Source organism: Boleophthalmus pectinirostris, unplaced genomic scaffold (assembly GCF_026225935.1).
Source record: "Boleophthalmus pectinirostris isolate CB_2022bp ecotype Guang Dong unplaced genomic scaffold, ASM2622593v1 HiC_scaffold_15, whole genome shotgun sequence".
NCBI classification, from domain to species: Eukaryota; Metazoa; Chordata; class Actinopteri; order Gobiiformes; family Gobiidae; genus Boleophthalmus; species Boleophthalmus pectinirostris.
In genome coordinates, this window is record NW_026571070.1 from 23,473,059 (window position 1) to 23,499,003 (window position 25,945).

General features: G+C 39.1%; 2 protein-coding genes across 3 annotated transcripts in view; both read right to left on the reverse strand.

Annotated features, from left to right (window-relative positions):
* The window catches only part of ptprn2 (protein tyrosine phosphatase receptor type N2), a 110,426-nt gene extending 93,843 nt beyond the window's left edge, over positions 1 to 16,583 (reverse strand). Inside the window, exons 1-2 of the mRNA XM_055150816.1 lie at positions 16,499 to 16,583; positions 1,646 to 1,696 (exon numbers count right to left, since the gene is read on the reverse strand). Coding sequence (XP_055006791.1) covers positions 1,646 to 1,696; positions 16,499 to 16,583 — 136 coding nt within the window. The remainder of the gene's footprint in view (positions 1 to 1,645; positions 1,697 to 16,498) is intronic.
* Positions 16,584 to 17,194: 611 nt separating this feature from the next.
* On the reverse strand, positions 17,195 to 25,908 carry ncapg2 (non-SMC condensin II complex, subunit G2). Of its 2 annotated transcripts, none has more exons than XM_055151163.1 (27): positions 25,786 to 25,908; positions 25,513 to 25,609; positions 25,188 to 25,376; positions 24,984 to 25,098; positions 24,746 to 24,903; positions 24,531 to 24,665; positions 24,350 to 24,444; positions 24,122 to 24,278; positions 23,925 to 24,017; positions 23,704 to 23,826; positions 23,454 to 23,633; positions 21,772 to 21,924; positions 21,445 to 21,667; positions 21,278 to 21,372; positions 21,028 to 21,198; positions 20,888 to 20,958; positions 20,617 to 20,770; positions 20,342 to 20,515; positions 20,156 to 20,269; positions 19,919 to 20,065; positions 19,375 to 19,474; positions 19,084 to 19,283; positions 18,127 to 18,261; positions 17,941 to 18,044; positions 17,747 to 17,847; positions 17,569 to 17,668; positions 17,195 to 17,494 (listed from the first exon to the last, which is right to left on the reverse strand). In XM_055151163.1, the coding sequence occupies exons 2-27, from the start codon at positions 25,588 to 25,590 to the stop codon at positions 17,443 to 17,445; spliced, it is 3,417 nt and encodes a 1,138-aa protein (XP_055007138.1). In that variant the 5' UTR covers positions 25,591 to 25,609; positions 25,786 to 25,908; the 3' UTR covers positions 17,195 to 17,442. The 2 variants fall into 2 exon arrangements, with proteins under 2 accessions (XP_055007138.1, XP_055007140.1); XM_055151165.1 differs by having other exon boundaries at positions 25,513 to 25,606; positions 25,786 to 25,853.
* Between the last annotated feature and the right edge of the window lie 37 nt (positions 25,909 to 25,945).

Consider the following 25,945-nt stretch of genomic DNA (forward strand, 5'->3'; position numbering starts at 1 on the left):
GCCCAACCCTGAGAAAACCAGGTTAGTCCTTGAGGGAGGCGAGAAAGTGCCAGACCTAGTTACCCCCACGCGTGCCCTGTCTGGCCCGCTCATCAGGAGTCCAGAAGCCTCATCGCTCCACTGCGGGTAACATGAACAAAACGCAATCATACCACCAAATAGTGTCTCCGCAAAACTTGGATATTAGGTTGTGGTGGCAAAATAGGAAAGCTACAAAGAAATAAGTGTCTCATGAGCGTGCATAATAAGCTAAACTTAATATGAAGCCTTCGTTCTGAGCCTCGGGGTATTTTCCAGCGAGTTGTCAGCAAATTTTGTTCTATTAGGCTACAAGGCGTTGCTCTGAACCAAAGCAGTCAGTGTGTAATTAAAGAGGGTTTTTTTTTCTCCTCTCTCCGCTCGAACTGGGCTAATGAAAAATGGCTGGAAAGACATTTATTTTCTAATATAGATAGTCTACAATTTCTACAATACATTTACAAAAATCCTAATTTATCACTGGTTTGTTGTCTTCAGTGGTGATGAAATGCTTCAGCCTTTCAAAACATGGTTGTTTAAAAGTGGAAAATATGAAATAAATGAAGTGTATTTTGAATCTGACCTGCCGTATTTAACTGTAAATTCATTATTTGGTAAAAAAAAATTAAATAAAATACTATTAAGCAGCAGGTAATGCAAAATTCTGTTGTTGTCAAAACACCATTACCTAGGCACTAATCAGTACTAAAACCAGTCTTGAAAATATTTAATTTTAAGTGTTATCACATAAGTAGGACAAACTGTAGTAGTACTAGTAACTTTAGACTGTCCTTGATCTATATAGGAAATACAAAAAGAACGCAAGGTAACATAAAGGAAACTAGTATTGTTTTGTGTTGAAAATTTTATTGTGCATTTATCATTATGTTATCAAAATTGTTATCAAGGATCAAGTCTTTTTCTTTCTTTTTATCAAATTAAACTTAAGATTTTAGCATTGTGACAACACTAAAAACTACAGATCCTATATTTGTCTAAACTAATTCGTATTGTTTTTCTGTCCTGCTATTCTTTATTCGTGTTCCTGAAATGAATATGTTGACCGGTAATCACGTATCTATTTCATTCAGACAAAAGAATGGTCCACACAGAGGCATTCGGACATTGTGTGTTTACCAAATACAAACACGGACAGCTTGTGAACCACAATACCAGAATACATTATCCTTTCATATGGCCTTCCAATTAAGCCTGACTGGTATCTATGTACCATCATTCCTCCTCAAAATTAAACGCAGGTGTGCGACGGGGCCGGAAATCGTACTGGGTTAAAAAAAAAAAAATCTTCCCATTCATCGGATGCATGTTGTCATGGCAACCGGACACAGACGCAAGCATCTTCAATAAATGGAGGGCTCGTCTGTGTGCTTATGGGAAACCTCAGGGCCAAACAGTGCATAATAGACATTCAAAATATGATTCAACAGATACATTTCAAAACACAAAGCTCCTAACGCCATCCTACACAAGTCTATGAATGGAAAACCCACACCACGCTCTAAAAATAGCTTAAAAACTGCATGCGTTCGATGAGGGCTGTGACCATGCTGGATGTTTCTCTATAATGAGACGTAGTGGGTGTGAGCGCCCTTGGAGGCTGACTTACCATTGACGCAGAACTCATATGGTGTGCAGAGCTCGTCTTCGAATAGGCAGCCTGCAGGAGAGGAAAAGTGACAGAGGGAGAGAGCGAGAGGAGAGACACAGGCATATTAATTAGGATCAACATATGACATGATTTCACACGGTAACAACAGCACATCTGAAAAAGGAAGCATCAATACCATCATTGTGTGGGCTGACTGTAAAGACTTGAGATTCTGTATGGTTGCAATGTCTATAGGAATATGTAGGCCAACGTAGGCTATAGGAAAATACTACACGCCAATCAACTATTTAACATTTGGTCGAGAACACTTGAAATACAATAGGGTAATCAGTTGGAATTAGAAGTAGCACACTGAGTGAGTGAAAAAAATATAGCTAGCCTAAACATATTACATCTCTTAAAGTGTAACAGTTCAGATGATAAATTTGGCTAAACGGCTAATGTGTGGTACAGCTAGCTTTCATTCTACTATGCTAAATATATATACTTACTACTTACTTAAATACTTTTTTTTTTTTTAAGAAAATACAGCTTAAATAGCTAATATACACAAATGTGAAGAGTTGGTTATGCTGTCTGAATTGTTCTTTACAACAAAACTTGAGTTATGAGTCTATGTTATTTTAATAGATCCATGGCATGAGCTAATTAGCGCAGCAATTTCATTTGATATAGTGACCACACCGAAGTTTAAAGTTAGCACCATAACTATTTGCAAATATCAATTATTATTTACCTCGTCTGGAGGATTAGATGACTTCGAATTAATCATAAATATGGACCATAAGTGTAGTGTAGAATGCAGCAGCCAGACCAGTCCAAAGTTACTACGAGTGACTGCTACATAATAACAGTGGAGCTTACGACTACATTACCGAGTGAATCTCGGCACTAATGGCAGACCTATCATTCACCAATTAGTGTGACTCCTTCCACTGTGCCTGTGACACTAACTCCACAGGCGAAGTGTCCATATGATGTAGTATGAATAGGTTATTATAATGCATGTGAGGTGGTCAGTGGCTCAGACTAATAAATGACCAGATGGCAGCAGCACTGTGAGAAGCTGCTCCCTGTGCTCACTTTATAGACTGTATGGTTCACATCACACCAGATACTGCTCACATCAGCTCAGGTGATCAGCTTTTTTAGAGGAAAAATACTAACCTCATTTCACTTTGTCTTGAAGCTTAAATAGAAGGGTGGACAACACAACCTTCTAACTGTTTTTATTTATTTTATTTTCTGATATTATTAAGATATGACCTATAGAGCCCATGTGTTTTAAATGCAAAAGGTACAGGTACAAAAATGCCCTACACATATGAAATTGTTACATACTTACTACAATTGCCTATAGCTTGATGTAATTGTAGGTCCATTTAGTTAAAATGATAGGTAACTTGACCCACTTGAGGCTCTTGAAGGAGCCCTCTGCCCTAGGTGACACCTGGTCAGGCCTCTTTAGGTTTAGTTGCATGTTTTCAATTGTGGCCTTCCCATAGACATGGGACCTACTCTTTGCTCTTAACTCTGTATTGCCCTCCTATGTGCCTGGTCAGTGGTCAGTGTGATATAGGATGCAGCTCCACGGTGCTATGGCGTTTTCATGATGTACAGCACAGAACAGCTCATGACCGTGAATACAGAACAGGTTGAGCACAAGCAGAGTCTCTGTCAGGTTTTAATAATGAGAAGAGATAGGTGAAGGGAGTCTGTTCATCAGTTCTCACACAGGCATAACGTCAAGTGCAGCAGAAATTGTAACTTTTAAATTGTTTTAAGTGCAAGGCTGCATGGCCTTCTGTTCTGGCCCTTCAGTAATTAAATAATCTGCCAGGGTCCTTGTATAAACATAATGTGCAGACATTTTGTTTGGTAGATATCATAAAATGACACTTTGTGATGTAATGCTTCAATTTGTCAGCAAAATGGGTTCAATGGTGAGAACCGTGGGGCATGCTGTTCTTTTGCACTGGAATAAAAGGCACAATGTTCTGAAATTCCTGCTTCACCAGTAGATTACACACACGACAGCTTCTTCACTGACACATAACTCTGTTTAATGGGTCGATCATGAGACAATGTTTCCCCTGGTGCCAACATCCACACAGTCTAAAGTGCTTGATTTAAACATGTAGTGTAACCTGCACTAACCTCACTTCAGAAATAAGGAAAGTTTCTTATTAGATTCATATTTGATAGATACAGACTGAAAAGTAAATCTGTTTTATTATGTTTCATCTATTGTTATTGCATGAAGTCACTAATATATTGCCTACATGTTGCATCAACTAAAAATACAAAATCTATTTGTGGTTATTTTATACATTTTACTGTCACTGTTTTATGTAGAATTCTTTTTTTAAATACTGATGTATCTGTAGTGCTGTATATTACGAGTAAAGTGGTACTTTCAAAGCTTAGTGCCAATTAGACAGAGTCCTGTTAACAAACTGTTAAATGGACTGCAGTAAGAGAAGGCCTGGGGTGTCGGAGGAAGACCAAATGGAGGTTTGGACAGATGACTTCACTGTCTGCAGATTTTACACCTGTCTTAAAGAGACAGGAGACGAGGACAAACTTTACACCGAAGTTGCTTGAAGCCAGAGGAGCCGTCCCCGTCCCCCTGGACCATGCATCTCACCGCTCTGCAATTAGTGTCCGTCCATTCAACTTTACCTCCTCATCACTTCCCGCTTAATTCATGGGCTTTTCTGAGCAGCCTTGTCAGCTCTCAATATTAATTATGGCCTTCCATTTAATGAAGCATCCAGCCAAGCATGGTTAGTCTGTCGATGAGCGCGTGCTGGGGTCCGCGTGCTCGTGTGATAGGCAGGGACAGTGATAACAACACATCCCCTTTTCCCCGACACTACACCAGAGATGATTAAAATGGTGCCTTTTAATTAAAATACAATCACAGAGGATGCTGTTGATTACCTCTGGCAGAAAAAAAGGGGGAAATGCCCTGTTTGACACGGCCAGGGAAAAATGTCATTAGCAAAACAAAAAGAGACTCTTAACGAAGGCGCTTCAGTGAACTTTAAGGCGTACAAGATAATTTCACAAACAGCATGACCTTTCCTATACACCTACCGCTGAGTGACGTCGGGTTGCCATGTCAACCTCATCAGCAGTCAATCTCAGCGTGTCATCAGTAGCAACCCGGCTATTAGCGGAGTCAAGTAAGTCCAAGCGCACAGGGGTTTAATGACCTGCACAGGATTGGAGTGGCTTTTAGCTGATTTTTGATGTAAACAATTGAAGCTATATTGTAATTGGAAAATACACGCAAACAAACCTCTTCAAAGTGACCTATAACTTTGGTTTATATGACATTATAATATACACATGGCTGTAACCAAGGAAAAACCTTGCATGCTACTAAACAACAGATTCATTTAAGCATGTATATCTTTACGATGAGAAAACACATCATCTCAAATGTGACACCCTTTAAATGGTGCAATACACACAGCAAATTAAAATTTAATCTTTAGTGTTGGGAGAGCGTATGTATTTGGGCGACTATAATACACAACTGTGATGCTGCTGCATATTAACTTTTTCAATATTTCCTTAGATTATGTGGATTTATATGGGGTAACAACAGAAATATGTACTAGGTTTATTTAAGATGGACAGAAGAAGTTGAGTTAGCTGAAGATTTTGTATTATTGTTGGAATTAAGTAAAACTCATGATTTAGTTTAATCTTACATTATCTAGTACTTTTTCATCATAAATCATTTACTCAACTCCCATGCAGTTTGGATCACCTACACAGAGATACATAACAGTTTTGAGAGCTTTTGCCATGCCCCCTTTTTAGTCACCTAATCATCAGGACATGTCTTTAGTTGACCAAGAATTTATTTAGTCAACTAAAGACATGGTTGGTTGATATTACAATAAGTTTATTTTACTGCGGAAAAATAGGTTGCAATCCAACAACAGAAAAACTAACTAAAAATTCAGTAATGTTGTGATAAGGATGCTCATTTTATGCTCATTAGAATAACACAAATCTACCACAGTAAAATTTTTATACCTGAATTTATACCAGAAATGAATTCATGCAATGCCTTTTTGGTTCCACTTTGAAGACCTGAGACATTAGGAGTCAACTGAATCAATTGACTGTGTTTTTGTTTGAACAGAATTGCCTTTTAAAGACCCTGAGTCGTGACTAAAAGCAAATGAATTATTGATTATTGGCCATAATAAAAGTTGGAGTTGTCACACTGAGCTCACAGCAGTAGGTTGTTCTTAATGTGCAGTAGCTTCCCTCTTACCCAAAAATAGATGACCCAATTCGTAAGTACATGGGGACTACCCGGGAAGGTCAATGGAATATGAGTGATTTTTGATATAAATGACACTATATTTAAGAAGTTTGGAAAGTCTATGACAATTAATCAGCTTGACTTCTTTCCAATCACAGCACAGTTGCAGATAATTTGTCAAGTTTTGCCAGTGACTTGTCAGTTTAACCGTTACCTCAGGGAAATAAGACAAAGAGGAAGTAAAGGCTCAGAAAACAGCTGGCCTTTAAGCTAAAGCAACGCAACCTACATGGGACCAATCATCGTAGGGGGTCTTCTCTTGGGGTCTATGGGAATTAGAAGGGAACATGTTTCGGAGAACTCATTTACCATCATTTAGGGGAAGCAATTACATAAGGACAACTGGGAGTCTCTCATTAGAAAAGAATACCGCGGGTTGACGCTATGTTATTAGGTCATTAAGTGCATTTAAATAAGCTATCCATCAGGAATAGCAAGGCGCATTATGTTCAGTGGAGTGCTTTCTTGGCGCAGGTTTGAACAGGTGACCTTGGCTGGACTATAAAATGTGTCCCCATTGAGGTAAAACCAAGGCCGAACAAGAAGTCAAGACTCGCCTCTCCACGTAGCTATGCCCAGTACCAGGATGCCATCTGTGTGTCTGAAGAGCCAAAGAGGATGCTGGGAATTTGGCAGTCCACTCCAAAGCTAAGGCCATATTTCATTGACTCTCCGGGGCCACCAGCGTATCTTTTATTGTAATTATGGCTCAGACCAAGGACACCTCGCACACCGGCGCATGCACCGTCTGCCAAAAAAGCCATTTTGGGACGAGGCAGCGGGTGACAGAGGTAATAAAAGTGAGAGAGGGTGAGGAGGGAGATGAGGAGGGCTGGAGCAGGGACAGCACAGAGGAACACACCTGCAAGCAAATTAACATTCGCTTGACACCGTGTCCGCAGATTTAAACAGCTTGTGTCATTACGGCGCTCGGCTGCTAAAATTCAACATGGCTGCCGGCCTTTTCCTCGTGCTCCAAAAAACCTGTTCCTGTCACACGCAACAGAGATTTCTCACTTTCAACATGTTCACACATTCAACTTTCCTTACACATATGGGAGGTGACACAGTGCTCTACAGGCATGGATTTTTTTTTTTTTTTTTTTTTTTGTAGCAACAAAATTTTACAAAAAGTACTGCAGGCAAAACTCTTTTTTAGGGTTAGAATTTTATTTAGTTTTCACCAAGCTTTCACCTGAAAACACTGCCAGTCTATTTCCTAGACAGATGTTTCTTTTTTTGGCATTTTTAGATCAAATATGATAATAAATAGTTTTGTATACAATTTTAAATCTAGATCTTTTTTCAGTTTTCAGTGGCATAAATATATGCAATTTGGGGTATAATTTTGGGCTAAAATGATAACTTTTCCCTTATTTAACTACAGTGTCTTGATATAATATCCCAGAATACAGGTCAATGTTGAGTTTTTGGGGGGGTTGAATTGGGAGAAATCAATAAGACAATATCGATGCAATCAAAAGGAAACTGTAGATCCTGTAGTATCCAGTATTTCTCTCATATAAGCTTCGATTTATAGTAATACAATGCAGAAAGCTTAGCACACTTTAAAAATGACCTCTCTTAACAGCATGAATAATTGTTAGGGGCTAAAAGCTTGGATCTCCAAGGGCTTTGAGGTTGATGGCACAACCCAACACATCCCTCTGTGTCTTTCTCCAAACTAGATCTCTGAGAATTCCCATGCAGTTTGGTCCCTCTCAGTCACTCAGCTGCCAGCTCCAGGCGACAGCCCAGACAACCACCATGAATTAAAGATGGCGGCGTCACTGCGGCAACTGGCTCCTCTGAAATAGGCCGACTTGACCTTTTCGCCTGACCCGCTCTCAGTGATTCAGACAGTTGATTTTCTCTGCTGCTTTGAGGTGCCATAGCGTGTTGAAGTGCAAGAGAAGAGTCGGTAAAATGGTTAAGGTCTGTCTGTGGTAGCAGTAGCACTAAGTGAGCTAAAACCTGGGTCATCTGGGAAATCTGTGCTCACTCAGTGGAGGCAAAGGGTAATTTAACTTTTATGAATACCAGGTAGACCTCATGTACAGTATGCAGCCAGGAGTCAAGGCAGTACAAAGAAACTATTTAGTTGTCCTGCCCTCTGAGTTCTGGGTTATATGTAACACTATGTACTATGTAACTTTTCTAGTGGAGAGGACACCACCTGCTTGTTTCCATGGAGATTTTTCGTATCTATTGCTGCAAAGTTAAGCAGTGGAAGCTAGTGGAAATACAGGTAAAATCAGTGGAGAAATGATGTTGTTCAGAATGAGAATGCATGTTTTTTACGGTATTGTATAAACACCTGAAATCAAATAAATGCTAGCTAGTTTAATATCATATTGAGGAACATTCCAGGCTAAGCAACAACATCTCCATGGCGACAAGCAGGTGGCGGACCTTCACAGTTACGTATTGTATGCAACTGTCCTGCAAGCTTTCTGACTGCACAGCCAGCTAATTTAATTAATCTAAATATGATTGTCAAGCTGTGTTTACGGACAATAGTACTTAATCTATTCTGATGATTAGATTAAGCAATGCTGAGAAACCATTAGTTTATTAGACTATTGTTTCTGTTTAGATATAGGATTATGATGACAAAATGTGGATGTTTACAGGGGAGGGTTTCCAGAGACAAGAATTCTTATGGTCTTATATTGTGCTTTCAATTCCATCAACACATGTTTACAAAGCATGTGGGCATTTCAGTCCCAGAAATAGCCAGCAACAATTATATTTAATGTCTGGACACTTGTTAGCTTCTGGATGGCATTATTGCATACATACTCTGGCAGAACCCTGCCCTAGAAGCATTTGAAATTTTATGTAATGAGTATGAAAAATGCATCGTACAAATTCTCTAAAAAATGCTCCATTGAGTTTGTAAATGATTAGAATTAACCACAAAACTTTGCGTCTCCGCTCGGGTTCATTGGCTTTCATGGCTGGTCTGAGCTATGGCCCTGAGTATTAATCAGCCTCAGCCTTAGACGCCACAGACACATCTTCCTGATAGAATAACCATTAATTCTCCAGTGCTAGTCCAGCCCTTCAGACTCCTCATTACAGCTTTATTGTACTCATTATAAAGACAGCACCGGACACACAGGGGTGACCTTGAAGATGACCCCGTCCGTGACAGTATTTCATTTACAGGGAGTGAGAGATTGAGAGAGATGCCCTCCCACCTTTAATGGCACAGGATGTTTTGAACACCTGGTCAGGAACACGGTGTCAGGGTCAGATAACAACAACAGAATTTATCGCAGTTATGAGTTCAGCAAAAAATTTTACTGAAAGAAATGCAGTTTGTCCTTGTTTTTTAGTTTAAAATGTTAATGTTAAAATTTTAATAAAATGCAGCTGATACTAGTACTAATAGAGAGGCTGTTATTACTACAGCACTTGTCAGGGAGTAGCCTTGACTTTAAGGTTACTAATATCTATTAGAGAATGCATTTCAGGTTTAATATTTTATAAAAATATTTAAGTTGACATTAGGATTTAGTTGCAGAATTCTTGCTGATGTTATTTAAAATAGTATGCAGCTTCTGTCTTGGCACTGCTACTCCCACTACTTTTGTTAATGTTAAAATGGATTTTTGTGAGCTTTAAGTCACGTTATAATTTTGCTACCTCCTCAAAAACATACCTGGAATTATGTTTTGTTTCATTCACATCTCCAAAGCATAAAATCAAAATGCTCCATTCCACCTTGTAATGCCATGTAGTGGTATTTCAAGTTAACAGCTACCTTTTAAGTTCTGTTCAGTAAAGATCAGCAGTTCCAGGGTTGAAATCACCCATATGATTCTAGTGAAGGTATATGTGTTGTAATGCATAATACAGGAAGTGCCCCACTGTGTTTTTAAAGTGCAAACTATTTTTTATTAGAAAGAAGAACTCAGACTAAATATGCAGAGCATGGGCCCTTTAATTACTACAGTTACTTTTAGAACAGAGCATTAAATGGAATGGACCATGGGTAAGAAATACAGTTATATGGTACTGTTACTACCACTACTACCACTACTACTACTACTACTACTCCTACTACTGCTCCTACTACTGCATATTTTGGTTAAACTACTATCAGTGCATCTTGTCTTGTCTGGGAGCAGCTTGAGGTCATAAACAGCCTGCAGATAATTCCACACGAGTTTAACTAAAGTTTGTATCAAATGCAAAAAGTCCACATCCACATTGTCCTTGGCATTTGGGCCACAGAATTCCACCTTGACCTTGAGAACTTCTGTCTATCTCTTTGAACTGAAGCAAAATAAGCAGACAGATTGACTGGACATGTGTGTTTGACATATACTGTATCTGACTTCCTCTCCTTTTCCTCTCCTTTTCCTCCTCTTCCTCATGTGCTAAAACCCACACACTCCTCCTCTGAGCATCTGTTGAGGCACAAAGAAAACACCGCAGCAGGTCTGTTATCGCACCCGCTGTGGCACTAAACCAGGACCCAAATATACCCCATACATACAACTATGCACATGTATGGAAACTGCAACTCAGGAAATGAAGGCATTTCTCAGCCCATATTTGGACTGCACTATCAAATAGACAACAGCTCAACCTATTTTGTACCATTTTAAAAAATATGCTACCTGCTCGTGTGTATCAAAATTAGACTGCTTTGCCTTGATTGTTCCAGTATGGCATTAAATGTATTTATCTCCATGGAGACATGCAAGTAGTGCTACCAAGCACCAGTCAAACATGGAGAGGTGAACCTGCTGTTTTTCAAGGTCTTTTTGAGCATTTAAATAGAACAAATGTAAAGCAGATACATTTGATGGCATACAGTGATTCATGGCAATAAAATTTCCATAGACACAAGCAAGAAGGGTGCAGAGCACATGCAAAGTGCAGTTTTAAGTTTTGATTTTTAACATTTACAATCAATATTTTACTAAACTTTTTACAAATTTTTGCTATACTTGTGATCATTTGAAATTGTTAATTGTTCTGGAAATTGCTCTGACTTGAAACCCACCTATAGCCTACTGATACTGTATTACTGCAAACTGCTTACCTGACACCATGTGAAGCTATAACATGCTATTTTTATTATATTTATTATGAACAGATCATCTTCTTAACTCATATTTATAAGCCATAATATATTTAATATTTATTTCTCAAGACAGAGTTAAAGTATATCTGGGGGAATATACACAAAATATATAAATTACTTTGGAAATTAACTTTCTAAATTATCCAACTAAAATATTTTAATTACTTCCCACCAGCACATTAACAGTGCACTGACCGACTCAACATTACATACTGATGATAGCAGAAAATCTCCATTTGGATCAATTTACACAGAGAACGCTGCAGCTGTCGGCGCCATTAATTAACAAAACAGACTTTCACCACAACACTCCAGTGAACATCATTTAACAGAGCCCGCTAATGTACAGCCCAACCTCACCCAAAACCACTTTCCCATTAGCCGTATGAGTCAAAGCACGCTGTGGATGCTACAAGTGCCTATAAGTGCACCCTACCACCATACCCCCACCACCCCGCCCCCACCACCTCACCTCAACGCCCCCTCCACCTGGTGACTCAGACAGATAAACACTATGCACAGCGACCTTTACCACGGAGAGGAAACGCGCCGTGACAAAGTTAGATTCATTTTGGCAGCTCTTTTTACCTTTTATCCCTGGATAACTTAGCGCTGCCAGGGTCCTCATCCTTCACAAATAGTACTTTAAAAGAGGAGAATAGACTACAGTATAAAACCCATTATTCTGCCATCTACTTTTATTATTGCGATGATAAAAGCCTGCCTTTGGAAGTCAGTGCTGTGCAAATGTATGCTGCGGTTACTGAAATCTAGTTAGAAATTTGAGCTGTAATGTGTATTAGTGGTCCCATAGGAGAGACTAGCAGCCATAGCAACATATGAAAAGCTATAGGATGTAAACGTAAACAGATGCCCGGGCCCACCTGGAAAAGTGTTCATATCTTTACTATAGCGTTGGCTGTCTCCTCATATCTCTGCACATTTCAATCCCCTATGCGTGATTTATAGGCACTATAAGATATTTGATACCGCCGCACGGTCCAGTATCTGTGGCCTGTGGTGAAATAAAAAGATAGTGCTCAGTCGGCTATGAATCAAATCCAGCATGTCTGGCTGTGTTAGGCCGCTCATATCCAAGTGTAATGAAATGAACTATAGTGTTTCCATAAAGAAGCTACAAGAGTGCACAGGAGATGTGTGTTAAGATATCACAAGACATTATTATAAACAAGGCTTAATATCAAAGGCGAGGGTACTTTGAAACATGAACTGTCTGAAGTGGCTATTCTTCATTTTCATACTGGTTTGTTCAGTTTTTTCATTTTAAACATTTATACTGTAACTTTATTAGACATAATGCCTCCTAGAGAATATGATATGATAAAAAGTCCTATGTACTTTTATGTTTTACTATCAAGGGACAACATCTGAACATAAAGATTCAGTTTTATTGTTACCATATATATTTTGAATTTTGTTCATGATTATTAATATCATGACCAATATAAATTCACGGGGTATAATAATACATTAACAAAATAAGTGACAAGCTTTACAAAAACAAGCTTTGTGAAAGATGCAAATTTAATGAGGCATAAACATTCAGATAATAAGCACCTCACATAATTAAATTGAACTGAAAATTATTAAATTTTTGTATAAAAATATTTATCTTGAGTTCTTACAATTTATATATATATATATATATATATATATATATATATATATATATATATATATATATATATATATATATATATATATATATATATATATATATATATATACATATATGTGACATATATAGATAGATAGATAGTGTGTGTGTGTGTGGGTGTGTGTGCGTGTGTGGGTGTGTGTGTGTGGGTGTGTATTTATATGTAGGTATGTGTATATCTATATGTATAAGTGTGTTTATAATTACCCTGCATATTTAGGTTGTGTTCTTTTCTCAAAGAAAAAGACTCCAGATTTCAGTGTCAGGTGGTAATACGGGAAGTGTTTTTAAACTCCAGACACCTTCGCAAGAATCATGAATAATTATAATTGAATAATTTCAGCTCTGGAATTGCAAATCTCTATTGAACAAACAGTAAACTTAAAAACCACTACTATATGACATCACAGGGTGGAACAGAACAGAGATGTAGACTGACTAGTAATAAAGGGATACTCAAACATGTGTGAATGAAACAAAACGCTTGATTAGGTACCAACATTATAACATGGCTGAAAGCTCACAAGAATCTATGTGTAATAGTGGACCTTGAATAGTTCAAATGAAGCCAGCATTAAGTCTATGTACTTGATAGTGCACAGGTCTATAAACAGCACTTGCTATAATGGATACAGTCCCTGGATCACTCTTGAAACATGCTCCACTCAACCCAACCTTAAATCAATACTCTTCTGCCTTAGTCTACATGATGTGCACGGTAGGAGGCTGATGTCCCGGCTACATTTCTGAAATACACTTTGAGAACAACAACATCTCATCTCACCCAGTTTACATAACGCCTATGGTTAAAGTTGCTTATTCATTTATATCTGGAACATGGGCTTCATCTGAAGTTATGGGATTTGCTTTGATTGGATACAGAGAAGAATATTAACCAAAAGCCCAACAGCCTCACCATAAACACATTAATTACAAGGCTCTGGAGTGTTAATGCGCAACAAAATCAATTCTGCAAAGTTTCCATTGGCAGAGCTTGCTCTTGGACTCAATTAATTCATTATTCAAAAAGAGATGTTCATAAAGTATTGTTAAAATAGTGGGCAAACAGTTCCCACGTTGACGGTAAAAGACTATTTGACAATGTCCCTGCAGTGAAAGAGGATGTGTTCTCCGAAATCATCATTGGAAACATAGCTGTGATTTTTTACAAGGCACCCCCGCACTTTTATGTTGATTAAAAAGCAGAGGAGTCAATGCCAGAGATAATGAGTCATCCAGACAGAGAGGAACAGGAGAGCACAAGATGTCAGCCAGGCCATGACCTTCCATGAGATACACATACATATAAATCTATTACAGATATATCGAATTTATTTGGAATTTATTACCAACATTTATATTTTTGCTCTTTGTTATTATGTTATATTGTGATGTGTGAGTTACTGTGTCCAAATAACTTCCTTTGTGGATCAACAAAGTTTGTCTAAATCTAAGTCTAAGTCTATATCCCTTTTTTCATTTGTTTTTAATTTGTGAAATGCCGAAAAATAGTATAGACTTTTTATTTTCAATTAAATCAATGTAAATCAATGATGAATGATTTTCTGAAGCAATACCTAACAAACTGAAATCAATTACCCCCATGTCTATTTCTGAGCTTAATTGAATCAGTTCATTAGAGGTGCATAATATAAAGTTTCTGACGGAATGTATGTCACCTCCTCGTCTCTATAGAGATGGTATTGCCTTGTCCAGAATATTCCACAGTAAAGCAATAAATGTATCTTGCCATGTAGACTCACAATTATAGAGTGCACCTTTAACCTGTTGAAAATATGAACGGAAGTTATCTGAAAAATGTTGTTAGTCACACAATCATCTCAAGGTTAACTAAGTATGATGTTACCAAGGCAACAATTATTAAAAAAAACAAGTCCAGAAGAGTACATTCTCAAGGCAAAGAAGTCAGGCTTTATGTCATGATTGTAACTCATGTTAAAAATCAAGCTAATAGTGTCTTCTCTTTATCACTACAGCACTTGAAAAGGCATTGTACCTTAAAAGAAATCAGTCATTTTTGTTAGTAGCTATAAATAACTTTATAGAAGGATGCATTTGAATAAAATCAATAATACATTATTTGAATTTGTGCTCCATGCTCTTTTAAAAACAATCTTAAATTAACCTTGGTTTCTTATACAGTTTCTTGTAACTCATAGGCCTACATTTAACACCAGTAGTGTCTGAAGCCATGGAATGCATTGTACCTTTAATACGAATTGATTTGATGTCTTGGCAGATATGTAGACTTTGGGTCCATATGGTTTTAATGTATGTGTAAATGAATCCCCATGTGACCTATACCCATTACATTTATATGTCAAATTATTCATATGTATGAATAAATTAACAGGGTTTTCTTCTGATTTTCACTCCGTGCATGTCATCTCCCTCCCACCAACAAACCCACCCACCCACCCACATACATAGCATACCGCGAGCATGTATACTATATTTAGAAACATATAATTGCCCATCGCAGACATCTCCAGTGCTGTCCAGTGACACAGCATAATGCACAAGGGGACTCATTAAAAACAATAAGTTCAACCCGCTCCCTCTGTGACGATGGACAAGTCTATTTTATACATAACATATAGACAATTGAATGTGGAATGTATCTAGGGTAAAGGGGGTGAGTCATTCATAACTATTCTAGGCATAAATTAAGTAAAGATGTGAGAGAGGATAACAAGGTGTCTACATTTTTAGCTTGCTGTTTTGAATAGACTGGCAGCCTTGAAAATGATTCCCCTCTATGTCTGTATGAATCATCGTGGTGCACACAAGCAGGCAGATCTGTATATAACTGTTTCCAGATAAAGTTTAGGCAGTCATGTCTCCCGAATGCTAATCTCGGAAGGGCGAGCGTGATTGGAGAATAGTTCCTCACCTGAAAAGAGATGGATCGTGAGATGGTTTCTAAAGCCCTGTAATCTCCATCCGTCACAACAAAAGAGCTCAATTATAAGTAGGGATTCAATTGTAAGTCATACTTTGGACACATGCCATCCCTGAAAAATGACAGGGGGGATGTCTAAGGCAGGGCTGGAAGAACAAATCAAGGGTAATGAAACACAGGCAAGCCAAGTCCGCAAGTGAAATAAGGCTGGGAGAAACACTCTGAGCAGGTGTGAGCTATAATGAAATATTTAAGTGGGCCTGAAATGACATGCTCTTGAGAGATATGAGCAGGTAATTTTATGATGATGGAAACTATTAAAATCATATGAAATTTAGTGCATCATTTGAGCAGCATGTGGATCAAACCAACTATAAAATTTATTGTCAAAAGATGTCCTTTCCAACCTGTGCTAAGTGTGGTTTGTATAATTTATTGGACTAGTAAGACAGAGCAGAGAAGCCAGGCAACAACTTTGAGGAGAAACAATAAGCACCATTCATCTACAAGGCCTGCACGATTATGTAACTCCAGCTTCAGCCAATCTGCAAACGTCAATGACACAGAGTTATGAACGTTAAGATATGAATGTAGTGTTCGCATTTACAAAGCAGAATCCCATCAAGATTATTAACATAACTTTTGTAATGCATGCCATACCGTGGTGAAACCATGGAAGTCAAGGGACTTCAGCACCACGGATAGAGTCCGTGCGCAGCTAAACAGATTCAGAAAACAGTACCTCTCCAAACCAAACTTCGTTTAAAAAGAGCAAAAACAAAACTAAAACAATGTCTTACCAAATTTTCTGTCGGCGATGGTAGTTGGGAAGCAGAGGCTGACAGCCAGTGCTACCAGGAGGATGGGACAGCACCGAGAATCCATAGCGCTTGTGCCTGTACTACGAATCCATGGCTCACCTCCGCTAAAAGAGCATGTTTACCGCAGGTGTGTGGGAGCCGCTCGATACGCTACACATTCGGGCTAAAGACACACGTCTGGACAGGAGGAGAGCACCGAACCGAGCTTTCTCCAGACGACACACAATACAGGCGTTGTTTCAGCACCACAACACCGAGCAGCGCCACGGAAGAGCCCCTCCTAAGTGTCTGACGTCAAACACACATGTGAGGAGGGATGTGCACTTGTGCAGCGTGCAACAGTGCCCGGGACGCGCCACCGAGACACGGCTCTGAGACACGGCACCGACACGCCAGTGCTGGAGAGGGATATGCCGGGGTGTCTCATACAGGGAAGAGAGAGCGGCCATAAAGAAAACTCTGTTACATTTATGAATCTTCTTAAATCTATAAATCTACTACAAATTTTGCATCTGTACACTTCCTGTGAGTGTGTGGAAAGAGCTGGCATTGGCAAACGACGTTTCCATTTTTTCTATTAGATTTAAGCAGTGGCACCTTGTAAATGCCAGAAACTAATTGTGTACTGTACTGCGTCTATTACTAACAATATTAATAACCTCCACTAATGAGCAATCAGAGTATACAGATAATAGTTTATTCTCAAGGACACACACATATGAAAAAACACATGTAGCCAAAAAAAATAAAAATACAAGAATACAAACCACATATAATTGTTGTACACCATAATATATGAAAAAGTATATTTTTCAACACAGAGAAAAGCATTTGTGATTTTTTTTTCTTTAACAAACCAAGTATTGATGATGATCATTCTTGTTAATAAGATAATTAAAAAGTCATACAGTCCAAACAATATATTATAAATCCAAGAGGTTGTTAATGGTCTTGACAGAAGATTCATAAATTGCCCTGTAGGATTTAACAAAAATAATTAGCAACAGAAAAATATAAACCAAATACAACATGCATTTCCTTCTATGTACCTCTGGATGTCTCCACCGTCCACCGTCACAATGGCATGTCTTTCAAGCTGTCTTTGGACACATTCTGCAGCACTCTTTAGGCCAGATTTAAACTTCCCGGCTAAAACATACACAGAAACATTTTACAATACAGATAGTCAAACAATATGAATACAACAAGGGCATTATGTGTTCTCACCGTGTTTAATGACAGCCAGGATGTGGAGGACCGCAGCCAGCTCAGTCAGGCTCTCAATGGCTTCGGATTCTAAGGAGGAGCTAATTTCAGCCAGAAAAGCCCTGAAGACAAAAGGGCACAAGAAGTTCAAAATGCACTCAAACTTTGGGAAAAATAAACTCACGAATCCAGTAATTGATTTCTTTGATATTTACTTTGTTACTAATGGTGACTTGAGAATGGTGGAGAGAAGGATGCTGGGTAAAGGAGGCATATCATCCAATGTTTCTGGAACAATGACCTCTTCTGGATGGGAAATCTTTAAAACACAATCTCATATGGGATCATCAGTACTAACCAAGTCATATTTAAGTTATCATTTATTTACTTGACCAAATTACCTTGTTTAGAGTATATCTTTTCTCAACCACAATGATAGCAAAGAGAGTGGAGAAGACCCCGTTCAGAGGCGCTCTGTCCCAGGTCTGGGCAGTCTGGAGGAATCCTGTGAGCGCGGCTACAGATGACTGACACAGCTGGATCAGGGAAAGACATTTTGTTGTCAAACTTTGTTTGGTCCAGGCATAGACTGTATAAAAAAGTGGACCAAGCAAGTGTGACGTCACCCATAGCTTTCAGCACCACTCAAATGAAGCTCACGCTGCTAACTGATCATGTAGAGTGGGTTGATACGAATATTTTAAAACCAAAATGACGAGGCTCACAGCAGCATTTACAGAGAGAGGGGCCACAATATTTCAATGTAAGTCAATGGGAGCCAGGGTCAGTAGGAGCCGGAAAAGCTCGCATGCGAACTTCCTATTTGGTACGCGGTGGCTAGCTCGTTAACAATATTCATTTATATATACAGTCTATGGGTCCAGGTAAGAGTAAACAGCGAGCAGAGTAAGAAAGACTACTGTGAAAGTCAAAAAAACACAAATACATCCTGTGTTACCATACTTTTGGGGGACATTCAACTGACTTAATCTAACTTCCTGGAGACTGATCCCAACCTTAAACAGAGTTACTACATGCAAAACATTAATCTAAAATTAAGCTTGACCCATTTAAACTCAATATTTGATCATGTGTGAGTGTGTGTGTATAGATTTTAGTCACCACATTGATTAATACCTGCCTACTCTCATTCAATACTGGCACATTTACAGAATTATTAATGTGCATTGTCCCTGTTCAAATAAACAAAATAATAAACAAAAATAACACAATAATTATACAGAATCACCTTAGCATTATTTTAGCATAGTAAAAAATTTATGCTAACCAACTAAAGCTTCAACAACAAATTCTCAGAAAACAATAATGTCACCCGATGTCACTGAGGCCTGTCATACCTGTTGTCCCTCCTCAGGATCCTTTCTCAGGTGTCGAGCAAGGAGTTCAATGATTTTCTGAAAGATGTTGGCCACCACACCGAGAATGACAGTGGTTGGATTCTCTGGGTTGTCCAGGGCCTCGTTATCCTCTGGTACATAGCTGTCTGCCACCTCTTTTAAAATAGGCAGTATCGCCGGTATGCACAAATAGCCAGCCTCTGAAAGCCAAAAACAATATGCATAATGACTTTCAGTTAATGATACACTTACCATATTGAGCATAAACGTGGAGCATTTACATTCACTCACCTGAGAGAAGGATGAGTGAGCACAGATGGAGAATTTGACCTCTGAATGTCTCCTCAGACAAACCCACAAGTAAAACATCTCTGCACACTGACAGGAAGCCCTTGCAATAAATGTTCATGATTAGATTAAATGAATGAAGCATATGTAAGATTGTCTTGTTTGTATGTTGGATGTCTAACAGAAGCTATAATTCAGGAAATCAGTGTAACAAATGCAGGTATTATTTTCAATATCTGGTCACGGCAGTCAGGCGGAGACAGGCAGGAGGCTAGAGCAATGGCACAAATAAGAAAATGAGCTCATTTCAAAGTAGCAGCACGAGCAGCAGGAGACACAGTGTCAGTGTGGACTGGAGCACAACAGCTTTGAGGAATAAAAATTTACAGAGCAGAACAGAAGGCCCCAGGAACAGGAGGCACTGGGCTGCATTCAAATTAATAAACTTAATGGAATAGTAGAGAAACTAGCAGATTTTTGTGTTAAATGTATCTATTATCTGCTGATGTTAATTAGCTTTGTACTTATGTTTATTGGTCAAACTCACCTCAATGATCTGCACAGCCAGTGAAAGAGGTGCCCCCAAACCCTCTCCTTCAATTTCATTTGGTTTAACCATGAAAGGCAGTACTCTCTCAGATATCCAGGAGGCATCCAGTTCCAAAGAGAGGAGATAGTCTCGATTGTTAGAAGACTATAAAATAAGTTCATATTTTTCCTTCACCTCTAATGATCAAACTTGATGAAAGAAAACATTGAGCATTAGCAGGAAATATTAACTCACACTATGCTGCAGATGAGCCCCAAGGCGCCCATGACATGTGAAGGCTTTCAGGGCTGTTTGCACACTGGCTCCACTTGGCTCCTCGGAGGACTTCAGGTGAGCATACAGGACGAGCTGAGCACAAGAATGTCACATTTACACTAAATATTACTACTTGCCACATAAACATGTCCACATGCACAGTACCTTCCAGTCTCTCAGAAGTGAATGGAGGTGCTTCAGAGGTCGCCGTCCAAGTGCCAGGACCTTTTCTCTAGTCTGGCTGTGAGTAAGCAGGTACTCCAGGTACGCTAATGCAAGATCTGGTTTGGTCTCAACTGTTTCCTGAATACGGACCTTTCGACTGGGAGCAGCTTTATCCTTATATTTAGAGATTAATTAGGTTGCATTTTTAGTTTCATTCAAGTGGCCAACATACTCATATTAATTATATCTATGTACTGCATTTTCAAACAACATACCGAGCCTGTAGGCAGTGGCTCTGAGAGCCAGTCGTTAATAAGCTCCACTATTTCAGCAGCCTTGCCCCAACTACACAGACAGTCCAACAGCTGGCTGTACTGTTTTGGCACTGCGCCGGTCTCTATCCTCCTCAGCTTTGACAGGACCCCACAGCTGTCTCCAAGGAGCAGGATGTAATGAACAGCATATGCATAATAAAGAAAAGTGTATACATATGTGGTTAGAAAAAGACTTAATAAATGATCAAAAACACCCAAAAGGCCATTTTACCTGAAGGTTGGGACAGCAGCTGGAGGCATAAATGAGGCCAGTTGTACAAGTGGAGGAGTGCAACGTGCATCCTAAAAATAATTTGTATTTTGTTGATATCCTCACTGTTAACTGTTTATGTAGTCTGTCATGCTATTTACCTCAAAAGCAGAAAAGTACTTTCCCATGACACTGCCAAACTTGGCACAGGTAAATTTCTGGGCTTCTTCATTTTGTTTCAAGGTTTTATCAACACTCCTCCAGAGGATGACCACAATCTCCAGCAGACTGGCCACAACAGCCATGTCTTTTCCCAGCACCGCACATTCAGTCTGTCAGATACTAAACAGTGTAATTAAATTGGAAGAAGGCATAGAGTATAGAATAGGATGATTATTATACGTGATTTACAGAGCTGTTCTCCTTGTTACTGTCATTCATATCAGAGACATCACAATCCTGAACACAGCTATTCAGAACACGGCGAATAGCCAGCATCAACTTAACTGTAAAACAAATGCATGTATTTGACACAACACCAAAATCCATGTGAAACATGTTCTTATAGCACTACTTACTTATGTTGGTAGGAGCTGTATGCTTAACAGCAAACTGATAAAACTTCCGGGCCGCCATGGGGTTCATCTGAATGAGGGTGATGCAGCGACTGCACCACTCCTTCTCGGGCTCGTTTACAGGAAAAAAGGACTTGAACAACAGATTGACAATGCGCTTTGACACAGACTGGGTGTCAATGGCAAGGCGTGCAAGCAGGTGGTCTGTATGGCACACATCCCAAAACTTGACAAATGGGAATTTAAAGTGATTAGTGGCATATTAAATGGTTAAAATAAAAAACAACTGTTTTTACTGTAAATTTTTTTGTGTTACATAGCTGTTCGTACCTTGGCTGCACGCACTGCCTTGACTTTGATAAGCATGTCAAGGAAAGCTGTACGGACTTTTTCAGAGTTGTCATGAAGACTGTACTTAAGATTAGGTAAGAGTTTTTCCAACAAAGGATGGCTCAGAGCATTGTCCAGAACAATGGTCAGACACTAGAAAGAAAAAAACATTTTCTGTAATGTAGAGCCCGACCGATATGGATTTTGTTGTGACCGATATGAAACCAGTATAATGGGAGTTGGAGCTGCCGATAGCCGATATAATCGCTGATATATTTAGTGATGTAAAAATTCACTGTAAATCTTGAATTGATTAAAAAACTTAGGTTTGGCTCTAGTGGATTCTAAATTGGGTTTATTTAGGCAACATTTATTGTTATTTTGACGCTTTACATCATATTTACATACAGTAGATTGGCCTAATGGCATTTTTGCATCACATTCTAGCTACTGTTACTGTCACTGCTAGTGATGGGTATTCCAGTTTTTTTGGGGGGTTTTTGGTTTGTTTTTTTTGGAGAACCGGGTCGGCTCACTAAAGCAACTGGCTCTTTCGGCTCCCAAGTGACTCTTGAGATGGTTTTGTTGCAAGCAGGACTAAACCAGAACTGAACCAGGACTGAGTGTCGGGACTCGGTTTCTATCTCTCTCAAGCCCAAGATTAGTCCTGGTTTATTCATTTTATGCTGAACTGCAGCCAAATATGCACTTTTTTATCCTATGCACACGCAGATTTCTGAAAGTTTCGTTTTCAGCCGCTGCTGCTGTCAAACTACGGGTCTACAAGCGGCATGAAGAGAAAAAGTGAGAAAAAGAGAAAACACGGCTCCCAATAAGAAACACGCTCCCGTTGTTCGCTTCAAAGAGCCGGCTCTAAGAGCCGCTTCGATCGCGACCGACCCGTAACTCCTAGCAATTGCTATTAGCCTTTAGCCGTAAAAACGGGCGCACCGCCGTAATTAATTATATGCATAAATGTGGATCATTCACACGTCTATTCACAGCTCATTTACATATCCATGCTGGTCCAGTAACAAATATACGGCCAATGTAGTCACTTTACAATAGACCAATAGAAAACAGCCTGTTTATGTGCGGGAGCTACAGCAGCTGATCGCTAACAAAACCTAAATTAGCTTCAAAGTCGATGTATTTCCAACACTCACCGCTCACACAGGCTCCTCCTCACATCACAAGTCTGCACTAATAAATGTCCTTTTAATCCAGACTCAAACCGATTGTCCGAAAAAGAAAATAATCTCAGTGTTGCACACGGCTGCGGGTGTAAACAAACACACGCGAGTGAAGTGAGGTCACTCTGGTGGTGTGTTCAGGGACAGTACGGACACAGACACAGACAAATTTCACCGTAATAAATACTGATGCGGAGCCACATATTAGGACATTTATCTGTCTGTAAATTGGATTAAATGAACATAATGTAGAGAGTCTAAGCTTTATAACGAGGTATAACATGCCAATGTGAAATATCGGCCCATATCAGCAAGCATATCGGCCGATAGCCGATATGTCTCCAGGTGCCCATATTGGCCGATAATATCGGCCAGCCGATATATCGGTCGGGCTCTACTGTAATGTTTAGTATAACAGTTTGCAAAAGAAAATGGAAGCTTCCTTTGCCCCCTTATATTAAGGCCTGTAAGTGGACAATGTGAAAGTACCTTAAAGACTGAGCATCGGACATCTGCTGAACTGCTGTCAGTTGCAAGCTCCAGCAAAATCTTCTTCAGGAAGTCTGTAATTATTATGGGTGGGAACAGCTCCCAGCACTTAGCTAGGATCTTACACACTCCTAGGATAGCGTTGGAGCGCACAATGGGATGAGGATCATCCAGGAGACTCTGTTCAGGAGTACTTATATTATTAAAATCATAGTAAGATCTACAAATACGGCATCAATACTGTACTTACCATTGCAGCATCGAGCTGTTTTTGCACAACTGTATCAACATTCTTAACATCATCAGGGTCATGAATGGGAAAGGCCTCAGTGAAAATGAGAGTTGCATTTGCTCTGACCTCTGAGTTTGGTGCCTGGCCAAATAAAGACATATTTCATAAATCTAAGTAATGTTAGATTATCATCCTGCAAACTGAAGAAAATTGTAAAAATTAAGAGACTATGTAGGTACGTTTAGTGCTTTCCAGAGAATGGGCTTGTAGAGTGTGTAGAGCATCTTGTCCACCTGGTGACAGCCTTTCCTCAAATGGAAGTAGCTTACAATCTTTGTGACAGAATAGCAAAAAACATGAGCAAAAAGACACTAGGGACAAGGAGACTCAAAATAAACATGCACAGCCAGGACACAGTCAGTGGCAAGAATTCTACCTGTCTGACTTTGCTATACACAGGAGATGCTCTGTGCAGCAAGATGGCATTCTGCATGAAATCCTGAATACAAGTGCTTTCAATCTTATCTAAAAAGTCTCCATTGGCTTTTTTCCAAGCTCTGAAGTAGATCTCCATGATGTGTTCAATAGTTTTCCTGCAAAAGGGTAGTGAGTAATAGGTAAAAAAATGTTGTTGCAAAAATAAACAAATATAATAGCGTCTTACTTGCTAAAGAACTCCAGCTGGTTCTTGATAGTGCCATGAATGACCCAAATAAAGTTGATGTTCCAGCTAAAAAGAAACACCAGGAATCTCTTTCCCTGAGAAAGCACGTCCGTTAGTTTTGCAATAACAGAAGTGAAAAATTAAACAATAAATCTTAAAAGTGAATCAATGTTCTGCTTACGTCATCATTCCTTATAATATCAGAACGATAAAAGCATTGAAGTAATAAGTCAGCTATCTCCTTGTTGTCATCAGAGTTGTAGTCCAGAGTCAAAACTACCTCATGAAGATTCCAGATTCGCTGAATTTCAACACTCTGAAAAACAAAAGACAACAAAACAGACATAATACATCTGAAGTTCATCCGTCTTAAATAAAATCATACATGACACGTACAGGCCTTTTCAGAACAAAGCACTTTCGCAGGGACACATATAAAGCAGTGCGACCAAATTTCTCTTTTTCTTCTAGTCCCCTTTTCCACCACAGCTCACAAAGAGAATGTAAAGCAGACAGCAGTGGTGCCTCTGAAATGGGTAGCAATACCAGCACATCTGCAAAAAGACAGTTATGTACAATTATTTTAAACCGTCAAGACAAAAATATTTACAAAGAAAAAAAGTAAAACTATTACCATGAAGCACATTAACAATTCCCAAGAGGGCAGCATAGGTTTCACCATCCTGAAGAACTTGCACCGACTGTGTAGCCACAAGTGTCACACCTTCCACAACAGCTATAACATGTTTCTAAAAAATAAAACATTAGCAATACAAACACTGTCTTTACAAATCTTTAGTAATAGTGTTCTAGTTTTTATAAACACTAAAAACCCCACAGAATCCAAAGAAATCTCCACTTCCATGTCCTCCAGTCTCTCGTCTTTCTTCTCGTCCCAACGCTGAGGGGGCAGTTTGGACAAGACATGTTGTAATAGTAAAGATAGTCTTCCCCATAGAGTATCCCTCTGGTCTCTGGGCATCTCCTGCACCACCTCCTCCACGTCAAAGGGCTCCGTTTTGTCATTCTAGGCACAAATTTGACAAGAATAATTTGCAGTGTTTGTGGTAGTTGACATTTCGCTTGCAAGGCGAAATCTTTTGCTACATAGAGAGGAGTTTATTATTTATCGTGTTACTCCATAAAGTCTATATGTCACTCACATGAAGTTGGATAAAGCGCAGGAAGTCTTCAGCATTCTCCTTACAGGCAGCGTTTAAAAACGCCTCTCGTTTCAACATGATTCACCTTGCTGTTCTTCTAAATATATTATAACATTAAGGAATTTCTTATGTCGTTAGGTATTGGTATTTTCTGTTCACAAATCAGGAGCGTCACCAAAACGCAGCAAGTACTGTGCGTAAGATTTATCATCTTTCATTTTTATCACAATAGTCTGTATTAACAATATGAGGTATAACATAGTAAATACTTACCTTTTAATCAAGAAATCTTCCACTTTTCATCAGCCAAACGTCAACTTCCCACAACAACGGCGAACCCGCGCAAATTCAATGTGAGTGCGTCATCACGACGTTCCACGCACCAGACGTTACGTCGCATGCTGTTTGCACCTTCGGCCACATGATGGCGACA

What these genes read in the sequence shown, in the direction of transcription:
- ncapg2 (XM_055151163.1), bottom strand. Translation starts at nt 25,590, where the DNA reads ATGTTGAAACGAGAGGCGTTTTTAAACGCTGCCTGTAAGGAGAATGCT. An exon ending in CACTTCTGAGAGACTGGAAG is followed by an intron (nt 20,270 to 20,341) that starts GTACTGTGCATG and finishes TCTTGTGCTCAG; the next exon opens with CTCGTCCTGTATGCTCACCT. An exon ending in AAAGATATACTCTAAACAAG is followed by an intron (nt 18,045 to 18,126) that starts GTAATTTGGTCA and finishes TGTGTTTTAAAG; the next exon opens with ATTTCCCATCCAGAAGAGGT.